At 31.5% G+C, this 13,842-nt stretch overlaps 3 protein-coding genes across 8 annotated transcripts; 1 reads left to right on the forward strand and 2 right to left on the reverse strand.

Annotated features, from left to right (window-relative positions):
* Positions 1-2,279: 2,279 nt before the first annotated feature.
* Positions 2,280-4,928, reverse strand: LOC124946360 (ectonucleotide pyrophosphatase/phosphodiesterase family member 5-like). Of its 3 annotated transcripts, none has more exons than XR_007100017.1 (7): positions 4,600-4,928; positions 4,129-4,471; positions 3,657-4,020; positions 3,371-3,580; positions 2,919-3,173; positions 2,671-2,781; positions 2,280-2,585 (listed from the first exon to the last, which is right to left on the reverse strand). XR_007100017.1 is itself a non-coding variant. In XM_047486908.1 (7 exons), the coding sequence occupies exons 1-6, from the start codon at positions 4,704-4,706 to the stop codon at positions 2,702-2,704; spliced, it is 1,392 nt and encodes a 463-aa protein (XP_047342864.1). In that variant the 5' UTR covers positions 4,707-4,927; the 3' UTR covers positions 2,280-2,585; positions 2,671-2,701. The 3 variants fall into 3 exon arrangements, 2 of the variants coding, with proteins under 2 accessions (XP_047342864.1, XP_047342865.1); XM_047486908.1 differs by having other exon boundaries at positions 2,671-2,814; positions 4,600-4,927; XM_047486909.1 differs by having other exon boundaries at positions 2,280-2,781.
* A 674-nt stretch (positions 4,929-5,602) lies between these two features.
* Positions 5,603-8,655, forward strand: LOC124946362 (upstream stimulatory factor 2-like). Of its 4 annotated transcripts, none has more exons than XM_047486911.1 (5): positions 5,603-5,763; positions 5,969-6,039; positions 6,370-6,647; positions 6,716-6,883; positions 6,994-8,655. In XM_047486911.1, the coding sequence occupies exons 1-5, from the start codon at positions 5,651-5,653 to the stop codon at positions 7,210-7,212; spliced, it is 849 nt and encodes a 282-aa protein (XP_047342867.1). In that variant the 5' UTR covers positions 5,603-5,650; the 3' UTR covers positions 7,213-8,655. The 4 variants fall into 4 exon arrangements, with proteins under 4 accessions (XP_047342867.1, XP_047342868.1, XP_047342869.1 ...); XM_047486912.1 differs by having other exon boundaries at positions 6,373-6,647; XM_047486913.1 differs by having other exon boundaries at positions 5,618-5,897.
* Positions 8,634-13,524, reverse strand: LOC124946358 (V-type proton ATPase catalytic subunit A). The gene is made up of 12 exons (XM_047486901.1): positions 13,371-13,524; positions 12,534-12,650; positions 12,311-12,423; positions 11,852-12,217; positions 11,641-11,697; positions 11,437-11,531; positions 10,933-11,204; positions 10,641-10,824; positions 10,441-10,558; positions 10,046-10,326; positions 9,780-9,969; positions 8,634-9,677 (listed from the first exon to the last, which is right to left on the reverse strand). Exons 2-12 carry the CDS (start codon positions 12,613-12,615, stop codon positions 9,585-9,587), a joined length of 1,851 nt encoding a protein of 616 aa, XP_047342857.1. The 5' UTR covers positions 12,616-12,650; positions 13,371-13,524; the 3' UTR covers positions 8,634-9,584.
* Positions 13,525-13,842: the final 318 nt, after the last annotated feature.

The following is a 13,842-nucleotide window of genomic DNA, read 5'->3' on the forward strand; positions in this document are numbered from 1 at the left end:
AAACTATTCCAAGTCCCGCGCGCGATCCAGTCTTTTTAATGTTTAAATAAATGTACTATTGTTTAAATAATACTCTATTCTGTCCCCCGTGCAATAAAAATCGTTTTAATAATTATAAAATCACCGAAAATATTAATTTATAAACTTTAGCGTTTAGAAAAGTGAATCGCGATGTGCACAGGTCGGAGTGCAAGAGAAAACTAACCCGGTAACTGTCAAAGTCGTGAAAAAGTGCGTTTATGTTTATATTACACGAGGCAACTACTCCTAAATTAAAATTTTAATATAAAAGAAGATTATATTAAAACTATTCCAAGTCCCGCGCGCGATCCAGTCTTTTTAATGTTTAAATAAATGTACTATTGTTTAAATATTACTCTATTCTGTCCCGCGTGGAATAAAAATCGTTTAAATAATTATAAAATCACCGAAAATATTAATTTATAAGCTTTAGCGTTTAGAAAAGAGAATCGTGATGTGCACAGGTCGGAGTGCAAGAGAAAACTAATCCGGTAACTGTCAATGTCGTGAAAAAGGCGTTGATGTTTATATTATACGAGGCAACTACTTCGAAATTAAAAATTTGAAGTAATAAAAGTTCATATTAAAATTATTCTGAGTCTAGAAAAAATGTGTTTACATTTACATTACGCCAACTACTAGGTGACTAAAATTATTATTTATTAAAGTAGAGGAATTATATATTAAAATTATTATAAGTTTCTCGTTCGTTTCCGTCTTTTTAATAATTAAACTAATGTATTATTGTTTAAATATTACTTTATTCTATATCGGTTTCAATAATGGACGGTTCTTAATATCAATGCGATCTTTAATGGAATATATTATTGCTTAAATATTGCATTATACTTAGGATACTTTGTACACTGTTTATATAATTAGATATTAGTCGTATCAATGAGATGATTAAATGTAGTCGTATGGAGACAGTGCATTTCGACGTTTATTCCTGAAAGTACGAAAGAAGACCGACGTAGTAACTGGCAATGTCCTTCCAATGGTCCATCTTGTTGACATTATCGATCTACGAAAGTTGAAGGGAAATTATTTTGTCTAACGCATTTTAAAAGCTATGCAACGCTTTAAGTAATGTAATATTGTTTAATTATTATCTCATCGTACCCCGAGTGTATTGTGGATGGTTTAAACAATTATAATACTGTCATATCTGTAAGATGATTAAATATAGTGGTACAGAGAGGGAGAGGGTACTTCGACATATACTCGTCAGGATACGAAAGTAGACTAACGTAGAAACTCGCATTGTCATTTCAATGGTCTTTCTTCTTGTTGGTAATGAACGATCAACGCACGCTGAAAGAATAATATTTCAAGTCCAACGCGTCGCAAGAGTATAATATAATATTATATTGAAAATTTAACTGTATTTAAATATTCATTTACATTTTTTTTTAATATTTTCGTTTGGAACTACATAATGTTTAAATGAATTTGATATCAGTTTAAATTCTACGCGTATGTTTCAATATTTTTAAATAATTCTAAAATTATCGAAATAATGATTTATTTAAGCTTAACTATATGGGAAGAGATGTTTACCCTTCGGAAGGCAAAAGAAAACTCTTTCGATATTCGTCAAAGTCAATCTATCGTTCGTTTTTATCGATATTACGTGTAGCCAACAAATCTGTGATCATTAATTGAAATAAATTTAATATTAAGTTAAAATTATTTTATGTTTTACCAATATTTCATTAATATTTCGTAATAAAATCTTTGGATTTATTCTTTGTATTTCTTCTTCTACAGCACATAATTCTTACATCTTGTGCTTTTTAAGGAATTCCTTTGTCATTTAAAATAATCTAAAGATTTGTTTACTCTTGTTTTTCGACTTGCATTTTGTTCATCAGAAGATAAAATATTCAGAGCTGTTGTTAAATTATGGTACCCTTCGAAGGGCAACCTTTTTATAAATGCATTAAATGGTATCTGTTATATGATCGTAACGCAAATTGATTGTAACGCATCCTTGTGTTACATTCTTTGAATTAAAAATATTCTATAATAGCGCTTTAGAAACAAGTAATACCAAATACAGATATGTTTTCAACTTTTCCTTTCTTCATATTGAACCGTGTTATTGAAAAAAAAACGCTTCAATATCGATCGACGCAAGTTTGAAACATTCATTAAATTATTTTATTACGTTGTTTCGTTATTAATAACGATTATCAATAACGATTATTAATAAGCGATTATAAATGTTTAGTAAATGTATCTTTCTGCACTTTTTATACATTTATCCTTTCATTTATTAACTAATAAATGTACAAATATTTAGTAAAATATTATAATTCAGTACCGTATTCGTGTACCCACGATATATTTTTTCTTAAGTTACTTGTTTTATTCCAAAATCTTGGTTGCATATTTAATTTTCTAACAATTAAACTTAATTTTATTTAAAACGTGTTGGTAAAATCTCTTTCCCTTTCTCCCTGTGAGGGTATGTATTGTTTATTTGAGAACAAATTAAAGAAACAAGTTTAATTAAATCAAATTTTTTACAAATTTATCCGTCAACGCTATAATAAAATTTCCTGCGAAACAGAAATGCGTTTATCAAAAGATATCCATATTTAACTGTACTATGGAAATATATTTAATCATCCAATTTTCGCATACTTATATAACCGAACCAGAAGCCGATCATATTCTATATAGCTCTGTATCTGTAGTTAGATCTTTCTACTCTTCTCTTTCGTATTACAAACATCAGTATAGCTCCAGCAATTCCTATAAGTGTTATAACAAGTGTAATACCTACAACTGAAATATACATAATTAATCATAAATGGATTAATTATTTGTAAATAATAAAGATTTTCGTCGTTGCGCATATACCTATTATTAAACAGCAAGGATGTACTTACATATAATTTGATAAGTTAGTATCGAAATATTATCAGATTGTAATTTAAGGCATCTGCTTATATTTGTCAAAGAACCATTTGTTTTTGGACACTTTATGTCGAGTATTTTACAAAATAAAGGAAACAGATCAGTATTTTTGAATGGCTCCAACTTGCAACCAGGAACAAATGCAGGTCCTTTTGCAAAGAATATTGGATGCATTTCTCTTGCTCCATTGTCATAACCATGTAATCCAAATTCTGATGTGCTATCGACTGTAAGGGAATACATGTTACTTGAAAATATATACCTCTTATACTAATATTATTATTATTATTATTATTATTATTATTATTATTATTATTATTATCATTATTATTATCATTATTATTATCACTTGGACCTGTAACTATTATATGTAATTAGAAATAAAGGAAGCATGATTTTTACGTATCAATGTATAAGTAATTACCAGTGATATTAAACTTCTTCTTATAAAACTGAATAGTGTCGTTAAGATTCTGAAACGCATATCCCACGTTTGCTATAACAAAAATAGGACCAACACGTTTGTTATTGCCATAATGATATTTTTCTGGAATTTCGTGTTTTCTGTAAACTTTGAAATTCATTGTTTCTTCTGCGGCAAGTTTCAGATTTTGATATATTAACTGTTCTTTTCCTGAATAAATATTATCGGATTAAATGAAAAACATAACTTGTGTAATTAAGTAACTTACAAAAGGTAATAAACTAACCTCGATTTGGATAAATATGTAAACCTGGTGATGTTCCTACAAAAGTATAATCAGTACTATTAATGTACTTATTCAAGTCTATTATTCTGTCCAATGTAACAGTTGCCATTCCATGATCGCTTAAGTGGATAACATTAACATCATTTAAACCGTATTGCTCTAATTTGATATGTAAGTATTTTGTAATTTCATCTAATTTTTCAAGAATTTTATTAAAAGAATAATTGTTTATTCCAATGAAATGACCATGATAATCTGGTTCTTCTATATACAATATTCCTAAATTTATTGGCATTGTGGGGTCTACAAACCATGATATCAATGTATCTACTCTTTTTTCCCAATTAACAGTTTCGTTAAAGGCCTTAAAAAATGATAATATTTAATAATAGTTTGTAAAATACAACTTACAAGATACATTATACACATAAAGGGGTATTTGAATATTATATATGTAATATGAAAAATATACTTGTCCATAAGTAGGAGTGATGCCACCATATTCAAATATACTACCAGGCCACATCATTGTGCCACTATGTCTTCCTATATTTTTTTCATTAATTGTCCAAATCGGTAGAATCCTATTGTCGTAATGATAAAGTTGTGACGAATATTTGGTAATGTTGCCAGAGACAGGGTCATAAACTTCGTTGTCCACAACACCATGAGTTTCTGCATATAATCCAGTTGCCATTGTATGATGATTTGGAAAAGTTTTAGTAACAAAAATATTCATCATATAATCGGCATGCGTGCCTTCGTTCCTCAATTTATTCATATAAGGTGTAACATTTTTATTGAAGTAATCGTATCTGGAAAGAAATAATCTTCAAACGTACTATTAACGGGGTGACCGTGTGGTGTGTGTGTGTGTGTGTGTGTGTGTGTGTGTGCTGCGTATGTACGCATGTTAATCTATGCGATATGCAAAGCATCATACCTAAAAGCATCATATGATACCACTAATAATTTAGGATGTACGGATACAAATTGACCTTGTTTAATATTACATAAAATAAAAAGAAATAAAGTAATCGTGAGCATCATAGTTACTATTATATGTCAATGGAAGATAATAATACTTTTCATCATAAAACAATTTCAGTCACTCTTATTGTCCTTTGTATTTATTAAAAACATAGCTCTGACGGTACTACTTAACGCGTTTCGAATATATATTAAGTTTTATTTTCTTCTTTTTTTTTTTCTTTTTTTTCTTTTTTTTTTTTATTGTCCCATTTGCACTCACCACCCGCCCACCCACTCGACTGTCAGATCAATCAGAACGCCAACAAAAATATTTCATTATAACTTGTATAATGTTCGTTCTAGGGATTAAACAAAAAGGGCGGCAAACTTGTAATTTTTGAATTTCAGATACAGGTTATAAATACGATTTTTATTAATTATTAACAACTATAATTCGATCTGTTCTAATAACCGAGTAATAAAATCGAATGTATCGCTTTATTTGGAAGCTTTTCCGTCACTTTTTCTCCCTCTTTTTCCCTTTTTTCCCTTTACCATTTCCTATAATACTTTTATTGATAATGTAGTTGTATTCTCATTCGATTTTGTTTCACATGAAAACACCATATCGACTTAAGGCATCGAACGTATTGAAATTATGTCAGTTTACCCAAATATGCGCAATATTTAAATATACATATATCTATCATGAAATGAATCTAAATATGTAATATGTCACGTTGAAATATACTAACGCTAATTCATCGAGATAATATTGAGATATGTATCTTATTATCGAATGCTGTTATAATTTACGCGAAATAATTGTGCATGAAAATATATCGAATTTTATTTGATGACATTGTTTCGTAAAATATGTACAATGTACAATAAAGATCGAATGTTCATTGACATTTTTTAAAAAAAAGTTTAACAGTACTGCGTAGATAAATTTTTCGTTTTCGGGTATTGCAATAGCAATAGATGGTGCACAAGTCGCAAATCGCCATCTTGTGCACCACATGACCTCGTTGCCGCGTCCCGTGACCAGCTCACGTGAATTTTGGCAAATTCAAACATTTTTGGTGGAAAATATGGACATTTTGGATCAGCACCTTCAACAACAGGATGTCAGGTAGCGTTTATATTAACTATCGGCTGGTTAATGATGAAAACACATATTCCTCCTGTTCCGCCTGAGGTTTCGTCAAGGTCACCAGATAGTGCACGGTGCGCACTTACAGCCGTAGGACGACAGGAGTCGTGGAAGTAATAGGCATAGTTGTAACTGCAATGATATTTTATACGAACGTATTTCAGATAAAGCATTTTGTTTTCAGCACCGTTGGAACAAAGGATGAATCTGGAACAGGAATAGTTATTGAAGAAGCAGAGATTGTTGATTGTGAAGGTAAAAGGGTACTATCTTTTTTATATCTTACCTTTCTTTCTCTCTTTCTCTCCCACACACACACACACACACACACACAAAACATAGATTATTATAATTTATGATATTTAAGAAATATGCGTTAACATTTCTTGAAATTCTAATATATTGGGGATATATTAGATGGATAACGTTAATAAGTACGCATACAATTTCTCTCTTTCTACGTACATATATACATATATATACATATATATATATGTATATATATATGTATATATATATATGTGTATATATATATATATATATACACACACACATACACATATTGAGTATACGATTATATATCAGCAGAAGCAGTTGGAGATGATGGAATGCGATATCAGGAAGCACTTGCTTATAGAGTGGTTCAAGTAAATGGTACGTCAAGCAGTAATGAAATAGAACTGCCCGTAGGACAACCAGGAAGCAATACTGTACAAGTTTTAACGTCTCCTTTGAATGGACAGTTTTATGTCATTGGCAATGCTAATGATGTTTTCACTACTGCTCAAACGTCTAGGTCATTAGTTCCAAGGACTACTCTTCAAATAGAAACACCAAGAAATTGTACTACTGGTTTAAAGAAGGTATTTATATTGAATGAAATTCTAATTGTTCTCTTTTAAACAGAGGACAAATGAAAATCATATTTCAGAGAGACGACAGAAGAAGAGCAACGCACAATGAAGTTGAACGTCGGCGTAGAGATAAAATTAATAATTGGATTGCAAAATTGGGAAAAATAATACCTGAATGTAATGCCACGACCAATACTAGCGCAGGCGGTAATGGTGGAGAGGGAAAGGCAAATTATGAAACACAGGTAATAGAAAATAGATTGGATAGATAGACGCTTATTCATTAGTCTATACGGTAATACATTTTTTTGGATTATTACAAAAAATGAATGTTCTTTTCTGATTTGCTTGTTAGAGCAAAGGAGGGATTTTAGCGAAGGCTTGTGAGTACATAGGCGAATTACGTGCAGCAAATCAGGGCTTGGGTCAATGTTTACGAGATAATGAAAAATTAAGACAGGAAATAACTGCCTTAAAACAGCTGATTTCGCAATTAAAACGCGAAAACCTTCAGCTTCGAACACAGTTGTCTTCATCTTCAGGGACAAGTGCTGATGTCCATTTGAGTTCGTAATTTTGAGTTAGAGTATAATATGTAAATATTAGCCGTCATGTAAGAATTAGAAATATCTACTTTGTTTTTCCTTTTCTCTCTCTCTCTCTCTCTCTCTCTCTCTCTCTCTCTCTCTCTCTCTCTCTCTCTCTTTTATTTTACTGTTCGCTGTTTTTTAAACTGACATCGACTTGTAGTAAATTCTATGATTTTGGAATCGTATCAGAATTTGATTAAATATTTACTTACAATTAGATGAATTAGAATATCCTAATAAATAATCATGAACGGTCTTTTATAATTATTACCACCTCAGATATGCAAATTGCATTTTAAATGCTGTGTGGTTTAAAAAGTATACTTTGTTAATATTGTTATTTGAGCAGTGTCCATGTAAGTTGCGCTATAATAATTGTTATTTTAATTATCATTTAATTAGGATTTTGAAAGTAATAAGAATGACCGAAATTTATGAATGCGTATAGGTGTGTGCGTGTGCGCGTGTGTGTGCGAGTGTGCGAGAGAGAGATAGCATTGTCAATGCTATGAAAACACGATGCAATATTTTAATATATGAAAATATTTCTTCTAATCCAAAGACGGGATTAAAACGTTTAGTTTCTACAGTCAAGTTTTATATATATTATGAAATTGTACGTTCTTTCTCAATCTATATAACAGGTCAAAAAAATTTCTTTTATCATAAACAAAGAGGATTTGTATAATGAGAGTTTGAATTATGTGTTCCATTTGATGATATTATTGTATATTTTTAAACCTGCAACCAAATTGACCACCAAGCTATAAACACGTTACTATTGTGTTTCATGTTTACAAAAAATATATTGCTTATTTATATTATCACCATCGCGTTTGAATTTATTGTGTTTAAATCAATAAATCGGCCCAATGTTCATAGGACATCATTGTACCACATACAATAATTTTACGCTAAATTCTTCTTTTTAGTAATTATTTCGAAATGTTTATACAATTTTGTAGATAAATTTAATAATGGATTAATTACCCAGGAGAAAATTTTTGACTATCGTCGTAAAGATGCAATCACAATTATGAATATTTTTTGATTTGCAAATATCCAATTGAATATTTGTGAATATTATGGGATATATTTTATTTTTAATACTTACCTTATGTTAAAGCGCGAAAAATGTAGTATAGGATAAATATGCAAGAAACTAGGATGGGATGTAAAACGTATTAATTGTAATTTTACGTTTGTGTAAACAACAATGTGATATTTGCGCATACATAGTAAATAACACAACTAAACTTTAATTAGGCAGTAAATAATTGTAATATATCGTTAATGTACATAGTATACTGCATTGTTACGTAATTATTATTGATCGTCATCGCGTCACATTAAAATAATCTGATAAAAGTGATGAGAAATGTTTGTCTTTTCTAAAATACAACCGTTTGGTAAAGATATTCCTTTTATTTATGACTTTTATTTACTTTTTACATATTTTACAATAGAATTAACGTCAAACGTTTTACTGAAACAACAAATATATATAGTATATAATTTTTCATTTTGCGCTCTACAGCAATGATTGATGATTATCTATGCTGAGAAAAGAGAGAAAAAAAAAAAAAAAAAAAAGAAAAAAGAAGAAAAAAAAAAGCTTCCTCCACTCAACGAGAGAAGAGAATGCGTGAGTGTATACATTATAGCTAATGGTAACGTGTCTTTCTTGAACTGAATTAACGTCGTTTAACGGCATAAAGCGGCTTTTTAAATTCAATGAAAAATACAGTAATGCCATTCTGTATATTCACCATAGATTAAAAATCTATTAGATAATTGTTTGCCTTCGTCATTCTGTCTATAGACAGAAAAAGCATTTCACGCGATATTTTCACATCCGTATTATACAAACAAATGTATAGAAGATGGAAGCGATAAGAATTTATTGCATAACTGAAATCTCATCTAATTTTATATAATTTCCTAATTTACAAGTGATTCTATCGCAAGTAATGTTGCAAGTAAATATATAAGAATTTTAATGACATTCCCAAGTGACAGAAAGAGAGGTATCTAAGAACATCCCGCGCTTTATTGTCTTAGGCGTATTTATATGCATTTTAAAGGTGCATTATCATCTAATATACACAAAAGCGTACATTTAATGCATTACAGATATTTAACTGCTTCATGGAAAGTATAATTTATTATCATGAAAGAAAATTATCGATTTAGTGCTTTAACTGCCTTCTCTTTGCTCTCCGTTTTGATTTTTCTTTTTTTCTTTCCTTTTACTTTTAAATTAAATCGGGATATCCTTTGATCACAAACCATCTAAAAATGAAAGTGATCCAACATTGTTGCAAGTGACATTGCTAGTTGATACTATAGCAACAAATTAATCTTCTAAATTTCTAAATGCCTGTTGGATATCTTCGTGTAACTGATCGAAATCGGCTCTTATCTTAGTTTCTCCATCCTTCACAGGATCCTGAAATGTATAATCTGTTTTAATTTTACATCGAGAGAGCCTTAAGCTTGGCCGTCACACCAAGTGACCACCAAATAATGGACAATTTATACAATTATTTACCTTAAATTTCATCGAGCTTAGTTGATAAAGAATATTTCCCATGCTGTCGCGAATTACATTCCATGTAATTTTATTGTCAGATTGAGCGGTAGATTCTACCGCGTGCCTTGCCATATCATAAAATGCAATCATGTTCCTTAACATTCCTACGGTTTTGTAAAATGGACAGAAACGATCGTACGGGGAGTAACTATGAAAAAAAGGATATAATTAATGGGTAAACTAAATCATATAACATAGTTATGCATAAGATAATGATGACTGACCTGTTTTGTTGGAGAAAATCGTCTTTCAAAAGTTTCGCAACTTCCAATGTAATCTTGTCGGTTTCTGCGAGGGAAGCTTTACCAACCAGCTGCACGATCTCGGACAAATCCTCTTCCTCTTGTAAAATTTCTTTTACCTTTGTTCTCAATGGTACAAATTCTGGGAAGTTCTTGTCATAAAAATCATCTAACGCACGCAAATATTTACTGTACGATATAAGCCAATTAATCGATGGAAAATGTTTGCGTTGTGCAAGTTTCTTATCCAATCCCCAGAAGACCTAAAGTGCGCCAGAGCGCACATAATATACATAATATATTTAATATTTACGCGACAAAATTAATGATTTATAAAAGTTTTTTTTGGAAAATGAAAAAAAAAGAAAGGATTTTACCTGTACTATACCAAGCGTAGCGCTAGTTACAGGATCTGAGAAATCACCACCTGGTGGAGAGACGGCGCCTACGATACTCACGGATCCCTCTCTGTCTGGATTTCCTAAGCATTTTACCCTATAATGAATATAAAAGAGTTGCATAATAATATTGTAGTCGAACGATTGAAATTTATATTCATTGTATACAGATGACGTACCTTCCTGCACGTTCGTAAAAGCTGGCCAATCGAGCTCCGAGATATGCAGGATAACCAGAATCCGCAGGCATTTCAGCTAAACGACCAGATATTTCACGCAACGCTTCTGCCCATCGGGAAGTAGAATCTGCCATCATCGAAACATTGTAGCCCATATCCCTGAAGTATTCGGACAAAGTGATACCTACAAATGTCGAAATTTTCTATAAGTCTCCGATAAGTTCGTTCGTTCGTTCGTTCGTTCGTTCGATTCGATGCGTTGACAATTATAATCCAATATAAATGTTTTTACCGGTATAAATGGAAGCCTCTCGAGCAGCTACAGGCATGTTGGAAGTGTTAGCTACCAGAGCCGTACGTTTCATGATGGATTCGGTAACGCCATCGATTTCGACGGTTAATTCGGGAAAATCACGTAACACTTCGGACATCTCATTGCCACGCTCGCCGCATCCTACATATATGATAACGTCGGAGTTGGAATATTTGGACAAAGCTTGAGAAATGACTGTTTTTCCACATCCAAAAGCACCAGGTATAGCCGTTGTTCCTCCTTGTACGCACCTACAATTTATATTTGCTTGATATAAAATTAACTACAACATAAAATCTCTATCAACGAAATAATAATTTAATTCATGGAACAGTAAAAAAAAGGAAAGGAAAGGAAAGGAAAGGAAAGGAAAGGAAAGGAAAGGAAAGGAAAGGAAAGGAAAGGAAAGGAAAGAAAAGAGAGGAAGCACATCTACATCATTTGGCGATAATGTAAAGAACAATTTTCAAAATGGTCTCTCACGGAAAGAGTGAATCTAATACGCGTTGTCCAGTAAGCAACGGATGATTAGCCGGCAATTTTTCCGTAACTGGGCGGGGTTGACGTACTGGCCATACCTTTGAAATTTCAAAAAGAAATTTGTATCGTTTAATATCCTTACAGGAGCCAAATTAGATTTATCATTTATTAGAATAATATCCTTAACCAAATAATCAACGATTTTACCTGAAGCATAGTATACTTTTGCCTCTCGCCATCAAATTCTGTCTCCAATACAACATCCTGTAAAGCAATGATATAGATTATATTAATTGACGATGTCAAATATGGCCACTCGATATTGCAAAGATGCGCGCGTCAATTTATATCAAATAATATCCCTTCGAGGCTCATCCTCTTAGTCCCTAGAATATAAAAAAAACAAAAAAAGACTCACGTCGACCGTATAATTTCCATTTGGCGCGATGTAAGTGACAGTGCCCTTGCTCTTTGGAGGTAAAATCATTCTATGCTTCACTAAGGTATTTTCATAAACTATACCGTAGAGATCACCGCCAGTTATATGACTGCCATTCTTTATATTCGAAGGATTAAATTCCCATGATGCGGTACGTGATAAACAAGGTACATTGATACCCTTTGGTATATAAATGGAATTGGTAAGCTCATTAATATCCTTCAACGGGCGCTGTATACCATCAAAAATACTGCCTAATATTCCGGGGCCCAATTCTACGGACAATGGTTTTCCTGTTCGAAGTACAGGGTCCCCTACGGTAACGCCACTGGTTTCCTCGTATACCTATTATATAAATATAATATAGACAAAGGGAAAATAATAAACGGTAGATGAAAACAATTCCTCAATTTATTAAATATATGAGATAAGGAATACCTGAATAGTGGCCATGTCCCCTTCTAAACGAATGATTTCTCCTACCAGCTCGTAATACCCAACTCTAACTAATTCATACATAGCGGAGCCTGACATTTTCTCCGCAGTAACAACTACAAATAAATAACAATATGTTAGTTCGTTTTATATTTCTTGAAATTTCTTATTCTACGTTCCATTCTAATAGGATAAAAGGAAGAAATATATATTATGATGAACTAACCGGGCCCAGAAACGGCATAGACATATCCAAATTTAGATTCCTTCTCCTCGTGTCCAATTTTTGACAGCCCGTGGCTCGTCATTGTGTATTTTATTTATACGCTTGAATGATATCCACCTGTAAGAAAAATCATCAAATAAGGCTAAGGAGTAAATTGAAAAATAATATCAAACCAATATTAAATAGGATTTTAAATATTTCAATGGGAAAAGAATTTTGAAATTATATTCGTTTAATCGATGGATATTTATTAAAAATCGAGACGTGACAACAGCTAAGGCATAAAATATATATCTTAATTATCATTAATTGACGTTTCAGTTTTAATATAAAAAATAAAAATAAAAACCATTTCGCATGTAATATTATCTTTACCAATAATATCATATTATATAAAACAATTTTGTAACGCAATGAGAAGTGGCGAAGGATTAATTGTCAGGGATTATCTTTCGAAAACTCACGTGAGAGCAGGCTCTGCGAAAAAGAGGCGTAGCCCGCCCTGCACTGGCAAAATGATTTTGAAAAGCTGATATTTAAATTTAACAATCGTATAATGACAAGAAGATGAGAAATGCGTTTAATTGAATCCATACACGTATAAATATGTACGTTTAAAGCTTATATAGTTATTAGAAGCATACGGTAGCGTATAAAAATTAATCGTTGAATGTAAGACAACGTAAATCGATCGATACTAGGCAAATATGCATTTTCCGCAAACATATGAACTTCTTAATATCGATTAAATACATTTTATTAAATATTATTTTATTTATAGAAGAATTGGTAAAAAAATATATAAAATTATAGACATAAAAAGGATGGAAAACTTACAACAACGTTCAGCGTTTCATAAAGCGAATACACCCGATACGACTGGTAGAGGCTGGTGGCTGCTATCACAAGACGGGTCAGCTGACTGGCCGATGTGCTGATTTTCAACAGAGCATAAAGTCAATCAATTCTTCGGGCGCTTTACAATAAACGACCTTACGACAATTCCCATTGGTTTATGTTAAAATTAGACGTATTTGCATCTTTCTATTGGATATTCTATCCATTTGAAATTCTCTCCGACTCGCACTATTCTTCGCACTAATCTGTTGGACAGAAAAAAATTTGAGAAATTGTTTATTAAAAGTATCTTTTTATTATTCGAAAAAGTAAAATCAAAAAACAAAATATCCTTTTGTCAATAAAAAGTATCGTTCAAATATTACAGCTTCATGTATATATAATTGAATATTTTATCGATATAATAATGATCGCGATTCACTTGCACGAATCAGAAAAAGTAATTGGTATG

Source organism: Vespa velutina, chromosome 2, assembly GCF_912470025.1.
Source record: "Vespa velutina chromosome 2, iVesVel2.1, whole genome shotgun sequence".
NCBI classification, from domain to species: Eukaryota; Metazoa; Arthropoda; class Insecta; order Hymenoptera; family Vespidae; genus Vespa; species Vespa velutina.